The sequence below is a fragment of the Carassius gibelio genome, chromosome A4 (assembly GCF_023724105.1).
Source record: "Carassius gibelio isolate Cgi1373 ecotype wild population from Czech Republic chromosome A4, carGib1.2-hapl.c, whole genome shotgun sequence".
NCBI classification, from domain to species: Eukaryota; Metazoa; Chordata; class Actinopteri; order Cypriniformes; family Cyprinidae; genus Carassius; species Carassius gibelio.
The window spans coordinates 10777722-10793765 of NC_068374.1; the positions used below are offsets into that span (position 1 = coordinate 10777722).

General features: G+C 37.3%; 1 protein-coding gene across 1 annotated transcript in view; it reads right to left on the reverse strand.

Annotated features, from left to right (window-relative positions):
* Positions 1-3909, reverse strand: part of LOC127969089 (NACHT, LRR and PYD domains-containing protein 3-like) — a 35603-nt gene extending 31694 nt beyond the window's left edge. The window contains exons 1-2 of the mRNA XM_052570767.1: positions 3643-3909; positions 163-1987 (exon numbers count right to left, since the gene is read on the reverse strand). Of these exons, the coding sequence (XP_052426727.1) occupies positions 163-1987; positions 3643-3898 (2081 nt within the window). The 5' untranslated portion in view covers positions 3899-3909. The remainder of the gene's footprint in view (positions 1-162; positions 1988-3642) is intronic.
* Positions 3910-16044: the final 12135 nt, after the last annotated feature.

The following is a 16044-nucleotide window of genomic DNA, read 5'->3' on the forward strand; positions in this document are numbered from 1 at the left end:
ATTTAACCAGTTTATTTTCTGATGTTCAGTGTTACTGCAATAATTTAGTATACCCTTCATAATCTAGACTGTGAAAATATTTTGCATAGTATTTTAACATTTAATTGTTTAGTGATGTAAGACAAAACATTTAATTAAACAGCAGTAAGTGAAATTACTCACAGGGCTTTTCTGCAGCACCTCAGAGCTGGAATGAGTTTCTTGTAGTTTGAAGATGATGACGTGAACCTCTTTGGGTTGAACTCATCCAGCACTTTCTCTGACATCAGCAGTATGTAGGTCAACACTGTGCACATTGAAGATGAGAGGTCTCTTCCTGGATGTTCATCTGAACTAAGGTAACTCTGGATTTCCTCATATAATGAATTATCTTTCAGCTCAAGTAAGCAGTAGAATAGGTTGACTGAAGTTTCATCTGAGATGTCCTGTTTCAGTAATTCTTTAATGTGTTCAGTTGTTTGTCTGATGCTCACACTGGTGTCTTTAGTGTGTGTGATCAGGCCTTTGAGTAAGTTCTGACTGGATTCCAGTGAAATTCCCATCAGAAACCGCAGGAACAGGTCCAGGTGTCCTCTCTTACTCTGCATTGCTTTATCAGTGGCTCTCTTTATTAAGTCATGAAATTTGAAAATTCTTGAGAAGATCTGACACTTTTTTCTGGCTGTATTTTGTGAATCTTCAAAGAAAAACTGAAGCTCATGTCTGTTCTTGTTCAGGTAGCAGATGAACACATGCAATGCAGCGAGGAACTCTTGAACACTCAGATGCACAAAGCAGAAGACCTTTGTCTTATAAAGTCCATCTTCCTTCTTAAAGATCTCAGCGATCATTCCTGTGAACTCAGTGTCTTTACTCACATTAATACCACATTCTTTCAGATCCTTCTCATAGAACACAATGTTTTCCTTCTTCAGCTGTTCAAATGCTAGCTTAGCTAACTTCAAAATCAGCTCTCTGTTTAATTTTAAGTGCTCTGAATGTTCTCTTTCTTGTTCATCATACTTCTGATTCTTCATGTTCATCTGTATCCGCAGGAAGTGAATGTACATTTCAGTGAGTGTTATGCTTATGTTCTCTGTATTGTTCTTGATGAGAATATCCTGAAGTACTGTGGCTGTGATCCAGCTGAAGACAGGAATGTGGCACATGATGTAGAGACTATGAGACGTCTTAATCTGTGAGATGATTCTGGAGGCTTGAGTCTCATCTTTGATTCTCTTTCTGAAGTACTGCTCCTTCTGTTGGTCTGTGAATCCTCGCACCTCTGTGAACAAACCCACATACCGTGGAGGGATCTGATTGGCTGCTGCTGGTCGTGAGGTCACCCAGACAAGAGCTGATGGAAGCAGCTTCCTTTTGACCAGACTTGTAAACAGCACATCTACAGATGCTCTTTCCTCAACAGTGTCCAGTGTTTCACTTTTAAAGTTCAATGGCAGGCGACTCTCATCAAGTCCATCAAATATAAACGCTAGCTTACATTCCTTATATAACTTTGATTTCTCCAGGTCTTTCAATTCAGGATAAAATTTCAGCAGAAACTCATGGAGATTGACCTCTCTGTCTTTAATTACGTTGATCTCTCTGAATGGAAGCAGGAACACACACTCTATATCCTGATTGGTTTTTCCTTCTGCCCAGTCCAGGATGAACTTGTGCACAGAGACAGTTTTTCCGATGCCAGCGACTCCCTTGGTCAGCACAATCCTCTCCTCTTTATTTTTCCTCAGTTCAGTAAAAATATCATTGCATTTGAATTGTTTGTCCTGTGTTTTTCTGTTCTTGAAAGCTTCATCAATCTTCAGAATCTCATGTTCATGATTGACATCTTCCATCTCTCCCTCTGTAATGAACAGCTCTGTGTAAACAGTCTCGAGATCTGTGTCAATGTCTTTGTTGCCCTCAAAAATACACTTTGTGTTCTTCTTCATGTTGGTTTTGTGAATTTGCAAGCATTTCTGCAGCATTAAATCCTCCGTAAAAAAGGCTGATGATAGTGAATAAAAATATGATGAAAAAGCAAAAAACATTTGTCAACATTATAATAAAAACACAATTGAACATAATGCAGACCTGAGGCTTTAGTGAATTTCATTAAGCCTCAAAGAATTTTTCAGATGCTTTAATTTGTAAACTCCAGAAAGCATTAATTTGGAATATATATATATATATATATATATATATATATATATATATATATATATATATATATATATATATATATATAAACTATTACCAAACCCCAACAGTATATAAACTAAAAAAATACATTAATAATCTAATGCTAATGTGATATATAAGGTAAACTTTGTGCAGGATCTAGAATTAAAGGGTTTGTTCACCCAAAAATGAAACTTATATCATTAATTACTCACACTCATGTAGTTTCAAACCAGTAAGACCTTGGTTTATCTTGTTCTATTTCTCGCAACTTGTGTTTGATAAAATCTGGAGCTGTCTGACCCTGCATAGACAGCAATACAAATGAAATGTTCCCAAGTCCAGAAACATTGCAAGGATATCTGTAAAATAATCCAATATGATATTTCCATTCAGATCAACTTACAACAACGTTGGAAACAAGTCCGGCGGTACACAGCTGACACTGAACAGCGTAAATCCAGCACATGATCTCCAAAATGGTACCAGGGTGATGTGGAAAGACAAATTAGTGTTGAATAAAGTATTTTTTTTTCTCTTGTGCACAAAAAACATTCTCGTAGCTTTGCATTATTTCAGATGAACCACTGATGTCACATGGAATAATTCACAGATCTCCTTGCTATGTTTCTGTACTTGGGAACTAGGGATGTCAATTTTAACAGGTTGACTGTTAACCGACTGTTAACAATTTTGATTGATTAATCCAATCAGTTAAACTATTGAAAAAAAAAACATTTATTTATTTATTTTCAGTAATTTAATAAATAAGCAACTACTCTTTTCCATCATAAACAGTTGTAGCAATTAACCGGTTTGCCTTTATTTGTGTATATTTACAATAAAAACTAAAATGTGTGCAAAAAATTAGCCTAAAGAAAAATGGGATGCCATTTTCTGATATATGTGTATATATATATATATGTTAGCTTTATTATGTTTTTTGCCACTGGCAGAAGCGCTGCAGGTGCAGGTTTTATTATGAACTATGTATTATCTGTATCCTCATGTTCTGTTGTTTGCTCCTTTTTGCCATGTAAAATGAATTCCAGGGAAACAAATGTTAGTATTTTTAATGGGTCACAGACACTTATCCTTTCTAATTTAATTAAATTTTAATTTAAAATAATTGTGTCAGTTAAAGAGCGTTGGTTGTCGGTTAGGAAAAATAACTGAAATGAACATCCCTATTGGGAACATTTCAGTTGTTTTGCTTTGTGTACTGAATATGAACAAAGTTCTTACAGGTTTGAAACAACTTAAGGGTGAGTAATTAATGACAACATTTTTGCAATTGAACTAACCCTTTAAATCAACACATGTTTTTACTGTTGCAGCATTTATTTCTGCATTTATTTCAGTTTTCAGATTAAATCCAGTCTTGAGTTGATGATTTTGACTTGAAAAGAGAAAAAGAGATTAATATATTTTTTTCTTTTTTTACATTACAGGTTTGATATTACAATATCAGTTCTTTATTACCTTCCTTGTGCTTGTTCTCTAACTGTTCAGCAAGATTGTTCTGGTTAATCTTTTTCAGGATATGAAGTGTGATCTTTACAGCTCTTTCTGGTCCAAAACGATCCAGCATCTGATTCACTGTGTCTGTTGCCTCAGCCTTCTCCAATACAGAAGCAGGAATAGGTCCATCTTCTCTTAAGAAGCTCTTAAATCTCTTGAAATTGTCTTTTTCCAGGTCATCCAGTGTGTCATAAAGCATTCGTTTAATGGAAGCCATCTTTCTTCACTGACAGCTGTTAGATATGAAGAAAATGCTTTACAATACAGTAGGTCCACTCTTACTAGGCACTCTTAGTTTTTCACATAAGTTTCATAAAATTATTATTATTATTTTTTTTTTTTAGTTTCAGTTTATTGGTCAGGGACAATGTACAAAATACATTAATCTTACGAAGAGATGTTTTGTACCAGAGTTAGCAAATGCTAATTTCCATCTGCAGTCCATCTTCCATCACCTGCCCACAACAAACAATGTTGTGGGCAGGTGCACACAATATTAAAACATTATATTACAAATAACTGTCAGTAGAACTAACAAAAACATGCAATATTAGTTAAACAATGAATATTTAAAACTAATCAGATAGTCTAATGACAAGCTAAACAAAAAAGAAGAAAACCTATCACAACCTAAAATATATATACAACATAGTCAAAAATATTTACCTCAATGTTACATTTGTAAACTTGAAGTCTGCTAATGCTGACACAACTGGTTATTGAGGATGTATTTCTTTAAGTTTCGAGAGAAATTACTCAGATCTACAGACAACTTTAGATTGTCTGGGAGTTGATTCCATTGTTTAATGGTTTTAAATGTGAAGGCTGTCTGTGCGAAGGCAGAAGATCTCTTCGGGATAGCACAATTTCTGTGAGCAGTGGAGCGGGATGTTCGGTTCATTGTTCAGAAAAAAGTTGTAAAAAAAATGTAATTGATGGTGGAGCAATATTATTAACAATTTTCAAAACGTTTCTTAAATTTGTATATCGAATTAGAGAGTCAAAACTTAATGTTTTATATTTACTAAGAATATTACAGTGAACACCAATTATAAACACCAACCTCAGGAGATGATTATTAGTTTGAGTATTATTTCCTCCAAACCATATGAAATTTCACTATTTGAATGATTGTTAATTTCCTTCTGTTAAATCCATAAAACAGAGATATTATTAATTTGATCATAACATCTAAACATAAGAAGTAGTAGTTTTAATTTTATATTTATAGCACCTTTCCATAGCTCAAGGTCACTTTACATTTAAACTTACAGGGAAAAAACATGACAGACATTAGACTACAATATGCATCTAGAAGGCTATATTTTTATTTCTACAAGGATGTCCTGCATAAAAAGCCAGAAATAATGTGGCTCTCTGGATTATTGATGATACCTAGAATGTAAAAGTCCACATTGTATTTGTTTATTTAGCAGATGCTTTGATCCAAAAAGGATCAACACAAGCTTTTGAATCTGTTGACTCCGCCACTCTGCAGTAAATCAGGACGGGAATTTGACTCCACCTCAGGCCACCTCTGTTGCTGCAGTCACCATCACCCAATTCATGTATCCACCAGACTGCTAAACTCTTTGGCTCTTTCAGTTGTTTGAATTGGGTGATAATTAAATAGGGGGTTAAATGCTATTTCATGCATACTGAGTTTTTTACACTGTTAAAGAGTTGGATTCCCATGCTAAACATGGACAAAGTTTAAAAAAAAGTTTAAAAAAGTTGTACGTTTGAAGGAGTATTTCTGTTTCAAAAATACTCCTTCCGGTTTGTCACAAGTTTCGTAAAGTTTTTCGTCGAGTATGGCTCTGTGTGACGTTAGATGGAGCGGAATTTCCTTATATGGGTCCTGAGGGCACATTTGCCGGAAGAGCACGCGCTCCCGTATAGCAGAGCAGAGAGAGGCTGTGCACAGACAATCACTGATCAGAGCGAGAGCGTCGCGAAATGTCACAAAAGGAGTGTTTTTGGTTGCCAGGGCAAGACAACCCTGCACAGATTACCAAAGAAAAAACAGCATTAAGGGACCAGTGGATGGAGTTTATTTTTACAGAGCATCAACGGAGTTGTGCAAGTGTTTGTGTTTGTTCCCTGCATTTCTTAAATGCTTGTTTTACAAACAAAGCCCAGTTTGACGATGGGTTTGCGTATCGTTTATTTCTTAAGGATGATGCAATCCCAACGAAAAAGGGTCACGATTGTGTGTTGGAACCTCAGGCTTAAAATATCTCTGCCTCCTTGTTAGTGCGTCCACCTCCCATCGGAGACCCGGGTTCGAGCCCCGCTCGGAGCGAGTCCTTGCTGTTGCTGCTCTCGTTCAGTTTCAGCCTTCATAGCTGTCACAGCTTCCAAAGGCTCTCAACGCAACTGGCGCTCGTGATTCTTTTGCTCCGCCCACACGTCACGGCTCCAGGCGCTCGTGTTTTTCCGGGAAAAATCGGTACAGACTATCTTTCTCTTATGAATATAATAAAACTAAATACTTTTTGGAGTTATGAAGGATGCAGTACTACTCTATAGGTACTCAAGATTAACATGATATTGAGTGAAAACGAGCATTCCAGCCCCCCTTTAAAAAATTAATCAAAATCCTTACACTGTGGACGGGCAAAATAATCAAATGGACTATCAAAGCATTTATTGTCTCTATCATCTTTCCATGAATCCCCCTCTCTCTCACTCTGCACATCAAGTTTCTCTGCAATTTCAAATAAGCACTTTCAATAATCTATATTAATTTTGCATCCATCAGTTGTGTGTCCCCATGATCACAGTCCTACTACTGATGACCTTATAAATCATAAAAGCACATATTTTTCCTAAGAGTATAGCCAGCATGTTTAGTTTTGCTTATAGCTTAAACTTTACCTGAAGGTTCATGCTCTGACTCAAAAGCTGATCTGTGCACTAGGACTAGTGCTACTGTTGCTTAGGGTTGCCACCTTCAACACAGAAAAATAAGGGACGCCTGGGGGAGAGACACCCCTCGGGGCCAAGATGACCACAGGTCCGATGATGTGCCAGTGATGGTAAATCACAACTTAAAACATCTTTTCATAAAAATATTGTAAAACATACAATATTTTTTTTTGTTAATTATTATTGGTAAGTTAATCTATTTTATATAGTCTATTGTTAATTATACAGTAGCCTACTGAATAATGAAATCATTTAAATTAGTTAAGTTGTTTATTTGCTTCACTTAGGCACTAGATTTTTTTCATTAAATATATCTAATTTATCTAATTAAAATAATGCTTATGTGTCTGACTGTACACCTTAACTATAATAAACAAATCACTAACACTTTAAAATAAGGTTCATTAGTTAACTACATTAATTAACATTAACTAATAACGAACTGCACTTATACAGCAATTGTTAATATGTTGTCAGTTGTATCTGGAGCAGCCTCCACCATTCTCTCAAATTGACTCTCTGCCAAGAGACCTGCCCTCCTCTAACCCTGTGGCGGTGAACCTGAAACAAACCAATCAATCCAATGATGGGAGCGAGTATTATCCAATCAGGGGCAGAATAAGACGAGACTTCACAGAAGATTTGTATGAGATGCTGCATTGAGACAACTCCGAAAATACGGGACAAACCCCGTCCCGAATTGATTCAAAATGGGACACTCTTTGGGACACCATTTTATTCTCAAATTCGGGACGATTCCGTATTTTAAGGGATGGGTGGCAACCCTACTGTTGCTTCCTTCGTCACCTTCAAAATAAACAAATAAACATTGTAGATTAGGCTACATATTGTAGGCTAGAAAGGGAAAATCTAAATTTCTGGTCAAATTTCGCAATTAAAAAAAACTATCCCCAATATGTAAAAAGTGTGCTAGTTTGTCATTAAGATGCTCTTTTAAAACTTCTATCATTACATATATTTGTTATATTTATTTTTTAGAATAGATTTTATCTATTGTAAGTCACTTTGGATGAAAGCGTCCATCTGCCAAATGATTACGTAAATATTATGGGTGGAACAGTTCAGCTTTTTCAAGGTTCGGTATGTTTCACAGATTGAGTCACGGTTTCGATACTGCTGTATGTGCTATGTTTATAGAAATACTATATTTTCAAAAATATATATTTTATCATAATCGAGCAAAGCGTTAGTTCAGTCAGGCCATGGAGGCAAGGCTGTGAACAGCTGATGCGGTCAGCTGTCAAATCGCTCCAATCACCACCTCTCTCCTATTAGACACGGGACTTAATATATATACGTGGCACTACTGCTCGGTAAGTATGCTCAATGGCTCGCAAGGCTCAAACTGCTCACGAGAGCCTTTGCTCGCTCAGGAACTATCAGACGGTGAATCTATCTCCATAGGAAGCGTTAAATCAGGTTTGGATTTCACAAGATTTCAATCGCAAACTTAAGCGAATTCGCCGTGTTGTTTGTCCAGCAACAGACTGAATTGATACAAGTGAGCTCTTGATATAGACACTTTGCACGCGTTTCATCGTCAGTGTGTACTAATACAACCGAATCACAACTTACACGAGATCTGCTCCCCGCTGGAAGTAGCCATATATTCAACAAATCAAAGCATCCATGAACAACTGGCAATTTCCACTTTAATTCATCTCTGGACGTCTTCATGGAGCTAAGCAAAGTATTTCATTTTACAAACTAGTGCTATTTGGCGAACATGCTTCAGACATTGTTTATTAAAAAGCTATTGTTCAGTTACTTTGCGAGGCATGCTATCATATTACCACACAGGTAACACAGTTAAATACACCCATGAGCCTCGTTAATCTGTGGTCAAGGCTGTAGATATTAACGGCTGCTGCTAAAGGGATGCTTCATTAAATTCATCTGACGATCAAGTGCTTTATACTGCATGTACAGATCGTAATTTTGCTCGCATAAATGTTAAAATGTATCCGACAAGGGCTTATGCTGTTGCCTAAATTAAAGTCTGACCATATGATATAAATATTTATAATAAAAAATAAAAAAAAAAAAAAAAAAAAGGGGGGGGGGGGTGGTTCTGCTTTACAGGTGCACACTGATTTTCAGCTGTTTAAAGAGCACCCTTTGCTACTCCTATTTCCGACTGCGGGCGATCCCGCCCCACTCCACACACTAAGAAGGTATTTTTTTTGAAGCTATCAAGATATGGGACTGCTTGCTTGTGAGGTTTATATATTGTCCAAAATAATGTGCTAGTCCTGCCGTGCATCGGAGGGATTAATGCTTTTTCCGGCTCAACTGCGAGCCTCCGGTGACTGAGCGCTCACCTGATCAAACGCTTGGTTAACTCTTTGGCTCATTCGCCGTCGTACAGGGTTTATAGTACGGGTGTTCGAATCCTCGAAAATGCTGAAAATTAATGCAGTGTTTTCAGGGTTACTTGTATAAGCGATTGGATTTAATAATTGCCTGGAAATGCACACATTTGGGCTAATATTTGCTCTTATGGGTAACCATGGTTCATTTTATAAGCAGCTCCGCTCGAGTCTGCACCTGTGGCTGTGGAGTGCTCTATTAACGCAATAAATAAATAAATAAATAAATATTATCTTCTCAGTTAAACTACATTCTAAGACTGCAATGCATAAAATCATATGCAGGGTTTCACAGCATCAGGGTAGGTATTATTGGCATTTCATAATCACACACGGTGTTGAATGCTACAGTCGTGTCAGATCATGTAACTGGACTGGACTCTCTCAAACATCATCTTCACAACAGCGGAACAATGTAAACAAGAATTAATTTGTGGTTAGTCCGCGAAATGCAGTGGAATCGTCAGTCATCAATCAGGGATATGTTGCACGTCTGTCAAATAAATCCCGAATCGATTAACCATCTGCTATGCTACAAAAATCACATATCGCAGGATGTATGAACATGATGTGTCATTCTCCCACAAACATTAATCGTTATTGGGACAAAATCTAAGGACATCATTATTGTAAGGACATTCATACAAACCGTTGTAACGGGCCAAATGCGCCGCCTGTTGGAAATTTGATGATTTGTCTAGAACAATGAAATTGCTAATGCACCTTAAAATCCAAACGTTTTACAAGTAAGGGTGTCCGTGGGGTATCTGTGCATGTGCTTAACTAAGATACGGTAAGGTATAAAAAAAAAAGATAATTTACCCAGTCTGTAAAGTACTGGAAAATTAAATGTCTTGGAAGTGCTTGGATTTATTCAAGGGCGTAAGAACCCTGGTGTACCTTCTCGGAACAACAGAGGGGGACAAAGACTGACCATCCTCCGAAACCATCGGGAATCATTAGTGAGAATTACTGGCTGCATCTGATCTTGGGCAGCTGACTCGATGAGCATCAGGCATGTTCGACTCATCAGCACCGTGCAAACCAATCGCAAATCTGACTGAAGCAGTGAATACTGGGTAGAATATTGTCCGACTAAGACTGCGCCGATGCACATGACTGTCACGTGTGCATCAAGTATCGCAAGAGTGTTTGAGAGCAGCCGGCTGATTCAGCCTGCATTTTCCCCAGAGTGACAGCTGGAGCGCTGATGACAACACAGCTGTTCACGATTGGCCAGACTCACCTCATGACTACAGTCACGTGTGTTTCGGGGTTTATGCAACATTTCAGTTCCAAAAATGGACACAAATCTGCGTTTAGAACGGTAAAGCTTTTAATGTAGTCAGCTGTTGTATTGAGTCATGTCATCATCCTACACCGATCAAAGCGGATATACCCCTCTGTATTAGAATTAGAGGTGGGCATAGATAAAATTTTTTAATCTAGATTAATCTCACTGTGATCTTGAAATTAATCCAGATTATATTGGCTCATTCGAATTCTGCCGAAGGCATTCAGAATATGTGTTACCCAAATAAAATTGTCAAACAGTAAGTCTTTGAGAAGGGGTTTTATCAAGCTAGGTGGTGCAGTAGAAAAGGGGCTCATCTCCTGTTTCCAAAATGCATCACAAAGTGCTTGAAAAAGCTGTAAACTAATTTCACATTGCACAAGGTGCAAACAACATTACTCCTGTTTCACACCAATGTTTAAGTTTGTAGGTGTCAAGGTACAGAAACCAAATAATTAAATGTAAAATAGCACTGGATAGTCTTCAATGTAAAAATGAAATATACAATCAAACCTACATTTATTCAGACACCTTCAACATTTCCCACATTATTACAGTTTTTCTATATATATCAAAAATTATATCTGGTGTCTGAATAATTTTTGGGTTGACTGTTAAAACTACAACTACAAAAACTATTTTCTTTCATTTTCTTGGATTAACATTACAGCAGCCAGTGGCTAAATTAGGCGCAGTCCCTTTAAGAGACAATGAACGCATCAAATATAATACACATCCCATTTCCTGTTTACTTTCACTTTAGAAATAACTGACAGTTTTTTTGAGCATAATTTCCAAGGGGGATATTGACATTTTGTATTTATTTGTCGGCACAAGAGCAAAAATAAGCAAATTCGATGTTCAAGTGTTTTGAGACGCCTTTCTCTTCGCAGAAGAAAGCTCGGTTCAGTGTCACTGTCCGTGATACGCGTCTCTCTCTCTCTCTCTCTCTCTCTCTCTCTCCTCACCGAACACAGCGCGGGAGTAACCAGCTACTCCGTTCAAACATGTGAAAAAGATAAGCTTTCTTGACGATGCGCAGCAGTGGCCCGTCAGCTGTCCTGAGCATCTTTTTAGGCTGGCCTCAGCCAGTTGGTAATATAAAATATCAAGGTGAAAGTCATCATAGCTTTCTTAGTATAGACCAAGCTCCCAACCCAACTTTGACAATAGATTAACGGCGATATTTTTTTTATCGCCCGACAAGAGTCTCGCGTTACCGCAGCAAGTTAACGCCGATAACGGCCCACCACTAATTAGCATTAAAAAAATAAAAATAAAAATCATGTGAACTTATTATTGAAATATATGGCACCGTATTAACCAGTGTAGAGTATCTGTGCTCACGAAATGTTCAGAAACGCCTGCGTATTTGACAATTCTGCATTTTATTTACTTCATAGTGATAAGTATATGATATAGACATGTCTGTTTCTCCAAATGAACCGATTTTGGACAGGCTTCTGAAGCAGAGTAATGGTCTTTAGCTGATCTACAGCTAAATATAGGAGCGTTTGTTATAACCATTGGATATTTCGTACTACATACATTTAATAATAATAAAATATGACACTGACCGCAAGGGAAAGAGGAGAATGAAGAGAAGGATGAGAAGAATGAGGAGGATGAGAAGGAGATAGAGAAGGAGATGAAGAATAAAGAGGAGGATGAGAAGGAGGAAATGAAGAATGAGGAGGGTAATAAGAATAAGGAAGAGGTTGAGAAGGAGATGGAAAATGATGAGGAGGATGAGAGGAATGAGGAGGAGGATGAGAAGAAGGAAATGGGGAAGGAGAAGAATGAGAGAAAACCCTCGCTGCTATGTAAAAAAAAAAGGGGGGGGCTGCTGTTTTGTTAATGGAGATGGAGAAGTCAAAGTTGAATGAGAAGGAGAAAAAAAAATATTATAAAGGAAAAGGGGCTGCTGTTTTCTCTCATGGGAGATCACCCCTTGCCGCGATACCTGAGGGGGCCACTGTTATCCCTCAAGTGAGGGACGAACTAGCATTAGTTTTTAGTTACAGAAATGGTATAAAGTAATCAAAGATAAACAGCGAAATTGCTGTTTCGATTAATATAAAGACTGTCACTTTAAAAGAACGCACTGATCCAGTGTTTGTATTCGTATTGAATAAAATGGTTTGTCCACAGATTTTTTTCTTTTCTTTTTCTCATTGCTGTTGTTGTAATGTCTGGGAACCCAAAATGCTAAACCATCAACAGAAACATATATTAGCTGGACCCTGTTTGTTTTAAGTGTTATTTATAGTAAACTATATTACAGATACTTTGTCAGATTGCCATGTGTGGAGAACCAAACGCACGGGCGTAATTTCCTATGGGGACAGGGGGGACATGTCCCCCCCACTTTTCAAAATCCCGTTCGTGTCCCCCCCACTTTCAAATTAGTTTGTTATGATTTTTTTTTTTAACAGTGCGCCGTCATCGTCACGGAGGAGCAGGACGGAGCAGAACCTGCCTGTCTGTGTCAATGCGCGCGTCCACGTACAGGCAGGGACGTCTCGTGCACACTCTAAATAGTGTAAGCACACTGAAAGTTCTACTGAGCAGCCGGTATCACAGTCAGTCATGAAACGCCAGCAACAGATGACTTTAATGTCTTCATGGATGAAAAAAGAAAGGAGATGTGAGTTGGTTGATTAAGTAAATTAGCTCAGGTCAGGGTAATCAAAATGTCTGTCTACTTATTTTTTTTACAGTCTATGGTCTACACCTGTTGATGAGCTAACGTTAACATGCACTGTTGCTAGGTAACTTCAGACCGTTAGCTAGCTAACCTAAACATTTAATGTTGCCTAGAAAATTCTGTGTCCACTTTAAACAGCAGTGTTTTCTGTTCAATGTATGACAAGCAGACTCTGGCTGCTGTTATAGGCTACTCAACTCATTATACTCAGATGCAGAAACAAAATAAGTCTTAATAATAAATGTTTTTCTAAACTTGAGCTATTGTTGTTCACTTATAATATTTGTTCATTTAAAATGGAAGTTAATTTGTAAAAATTGAGTTACTTGTTCAAAGAAAAGGCTTGATGTCGAGCCAGCCTGAGTTAGCCTATATTTAATATAGTGTTATGGTTATGTGGTGAGCCTGAGTATAGTTTTACACATCAGCCCAGTCTAGTTCGTAAAGTTATTGATACGCAGTAGTTTTTTTTTTGAAAATGAATGTGGCACACCCAGTTTTTAAAATGTACATCCAGAGACTCTTTTCTGGCTATGTGGACTCATGATCATAACTCAGTTGTTTTCATATCAGAGCACAGATGAGGTGGAGCTGCTTCAGAACAGAGAGGGTGAGATAGGGAAAAACGTTACAGGTAAGTTATGTGCTGTATGAAAGGCCTGGTGATTTTGATTTGTTGGTGATAAAAGGGAAGAAGTATACATGATAAATAGTGAATACAGTTAGAATATTATCAAATTAAATGTTCTTCTTGTAGGAGCCAAACTGCGTGTTGTTATTTGTTTAGAATATTGTTTTAACATGGTCACATCATCACATGGGTGTGGTTTCATATTATTTACCTGCTCACTTGTGTGGTGGGAGAGAAACAGAATTTTGGGAGAATTCATCATTATAAACAACTTAATTATTTCCTGGATTTTGTATCACCATAGTCACTAACTGTATGTAAATGGAGGAAATGGGATTCAAATCGAAAAAAAAATTCCCCATTTTGTGTCCCCCCCACTTCTCAAACCAAAGTTACACCCTTGACCGATATAATAAACAGTCCCATCCATAGTAAATATATTGTAAATGTAATTCTGAGCAACCTGCTCCCTTACTGGTGAACATTGCTGGGATTTTGTAGCAATTTGCTGTGTACGTTCCCCCTCTGCTCCTCCTTTGCATTTACGTTCCATTTTTTGCACGGATAAAGCCAATTAGGCAGTGCTTCGCTGATGTTGGTGTCATCTGGTGTTGTGATTTCACTCCGCGATTGCCTGATTCTTTCATTCTTGCTGTAATGGACAGCTTTAGTTTTATAGTCTTCATCTGTCAGTTGAAATGGCTTTCAAGCATAAGAAATGAATTAAACTAAGCATGTTTGCTCAAAATGATGACTTCTCCAAATGTTAAAACAAGGTTCATGCAGGTTCTTGAGTTTTAATGTAGTGTTTTCAAGGTCTGGATAAAGTCAAGTCTAGTTGCTCTTTGGTGGGCCGCCACGGCCAGCAAGGCCTTCTTTGCTGGCCTAAACATTATCAGAATCATTGACTAACACCCTTATATATTTTTACATTAATGTATATTAAATTAATACCAATAGTTTATTCTATTAATTTAATAGATTTTCTCTTAGTTGTACTGCTTTCAGTAGTGTATGTTTATTTTAGGGCTTTTATCCAATCATATTTCAGCAATCACGTGTTACCAGGGTAAAATTAATCTGCCTTGAAGTCTTCAGAATCACATTGTGAGCGGTATGGTCCCACATATGGGATTCTTATGTCCGTGCCCTTGGGAGTATGGTCCCATATATGGGATTTAGAACATTCGCTGATGTTATGAAGGACAGAGGAACGATGGGAAATTTCGTTTTCATCATCCAGAGATTTCTGAATCATGTTCACGAATGTAACCGTTAGGTGCATATGGAAGATTGGAGGTGATTGTAAACTTCCTAGAATTAGCAGAAGTCTGCCTGGGGAAAAACAGGCTTTACATACCGTGGACTTTACAAATATAAGATCCACTAAGGCCTCTACATATATAACCTAGCCCTCTACCGGTTCCCGCAGACTCACAAAGTGAGGGCCTGGCACATCTGGCTCCTGAGGGGATGGAGGAGCTCAGCAGGATCTATTGTATGGAGTCTCTGGAGCAGTTTAAGCAGTGCTTCTACCCATATGAGGTAAAAACACAGGAGGATACCGGCTGCACACTAAGACTATAGAATCTAAGTGAACGTGTTGGTGTCGCCCAACACACAGCTCTACAAATATCTGTCAGCGAGGTGCAATGGGCCAGTGCCCAGGAGGACAGGGTGTCCACAGGCCCTTAAAAAAGTCTTAAAATGTCTCAAATAACAATTTCCTATTATAAGGCCTTAAAAAGTCTTAAAATGTCTTAAATTCGTATTTTTTAAATTTCGGCAGAAAATTTGTATAATTATACCACGTCATATAGTACAATCAATTCCTGTCAATTTCACATGTTTTAGACATCATATTGCTTGTTTTTGTACTATTTCGCCAACAAAAATAATTCCAAACAAATCCACAGTGCTTGTTTGCCACTTTGAGCAACATGACAGTGTTTTGTTCCTTAATCAATCAACCATTTGAACGATTTGGTTCAATCGCAATGACTTGCTTACTACTGGTTGTTTTAATTTCACATTTAAAGTATCTTTTGATTTTTTTTTTTTTTTTTTCACATATCAATATTCAACATTTTATGTTATTTATGCATTTGTAACTGAAGGTTAAGTGCATTCATGTTTTGCATTAAACTGTGTGTAAATACTTCTAAATGCCACTTCTAAATGCCACTAATGTCTAGATTGCAAAGATTAATTTTGTTTATTCCGATTTCATTTGCATGGTAACAACCCAAATGTCTTGTTATTATAATTCACTGATTAAATGTAAGAATTTGACTCAAAATGTAATGCACACTTACAGAAAAAATCTATTTAAATTTAATGGAAGAGATTTTCTATCTGACCACAAAACAGACTATGAAGAATATTAAAAACTTCAGGTCCTTAAGATACC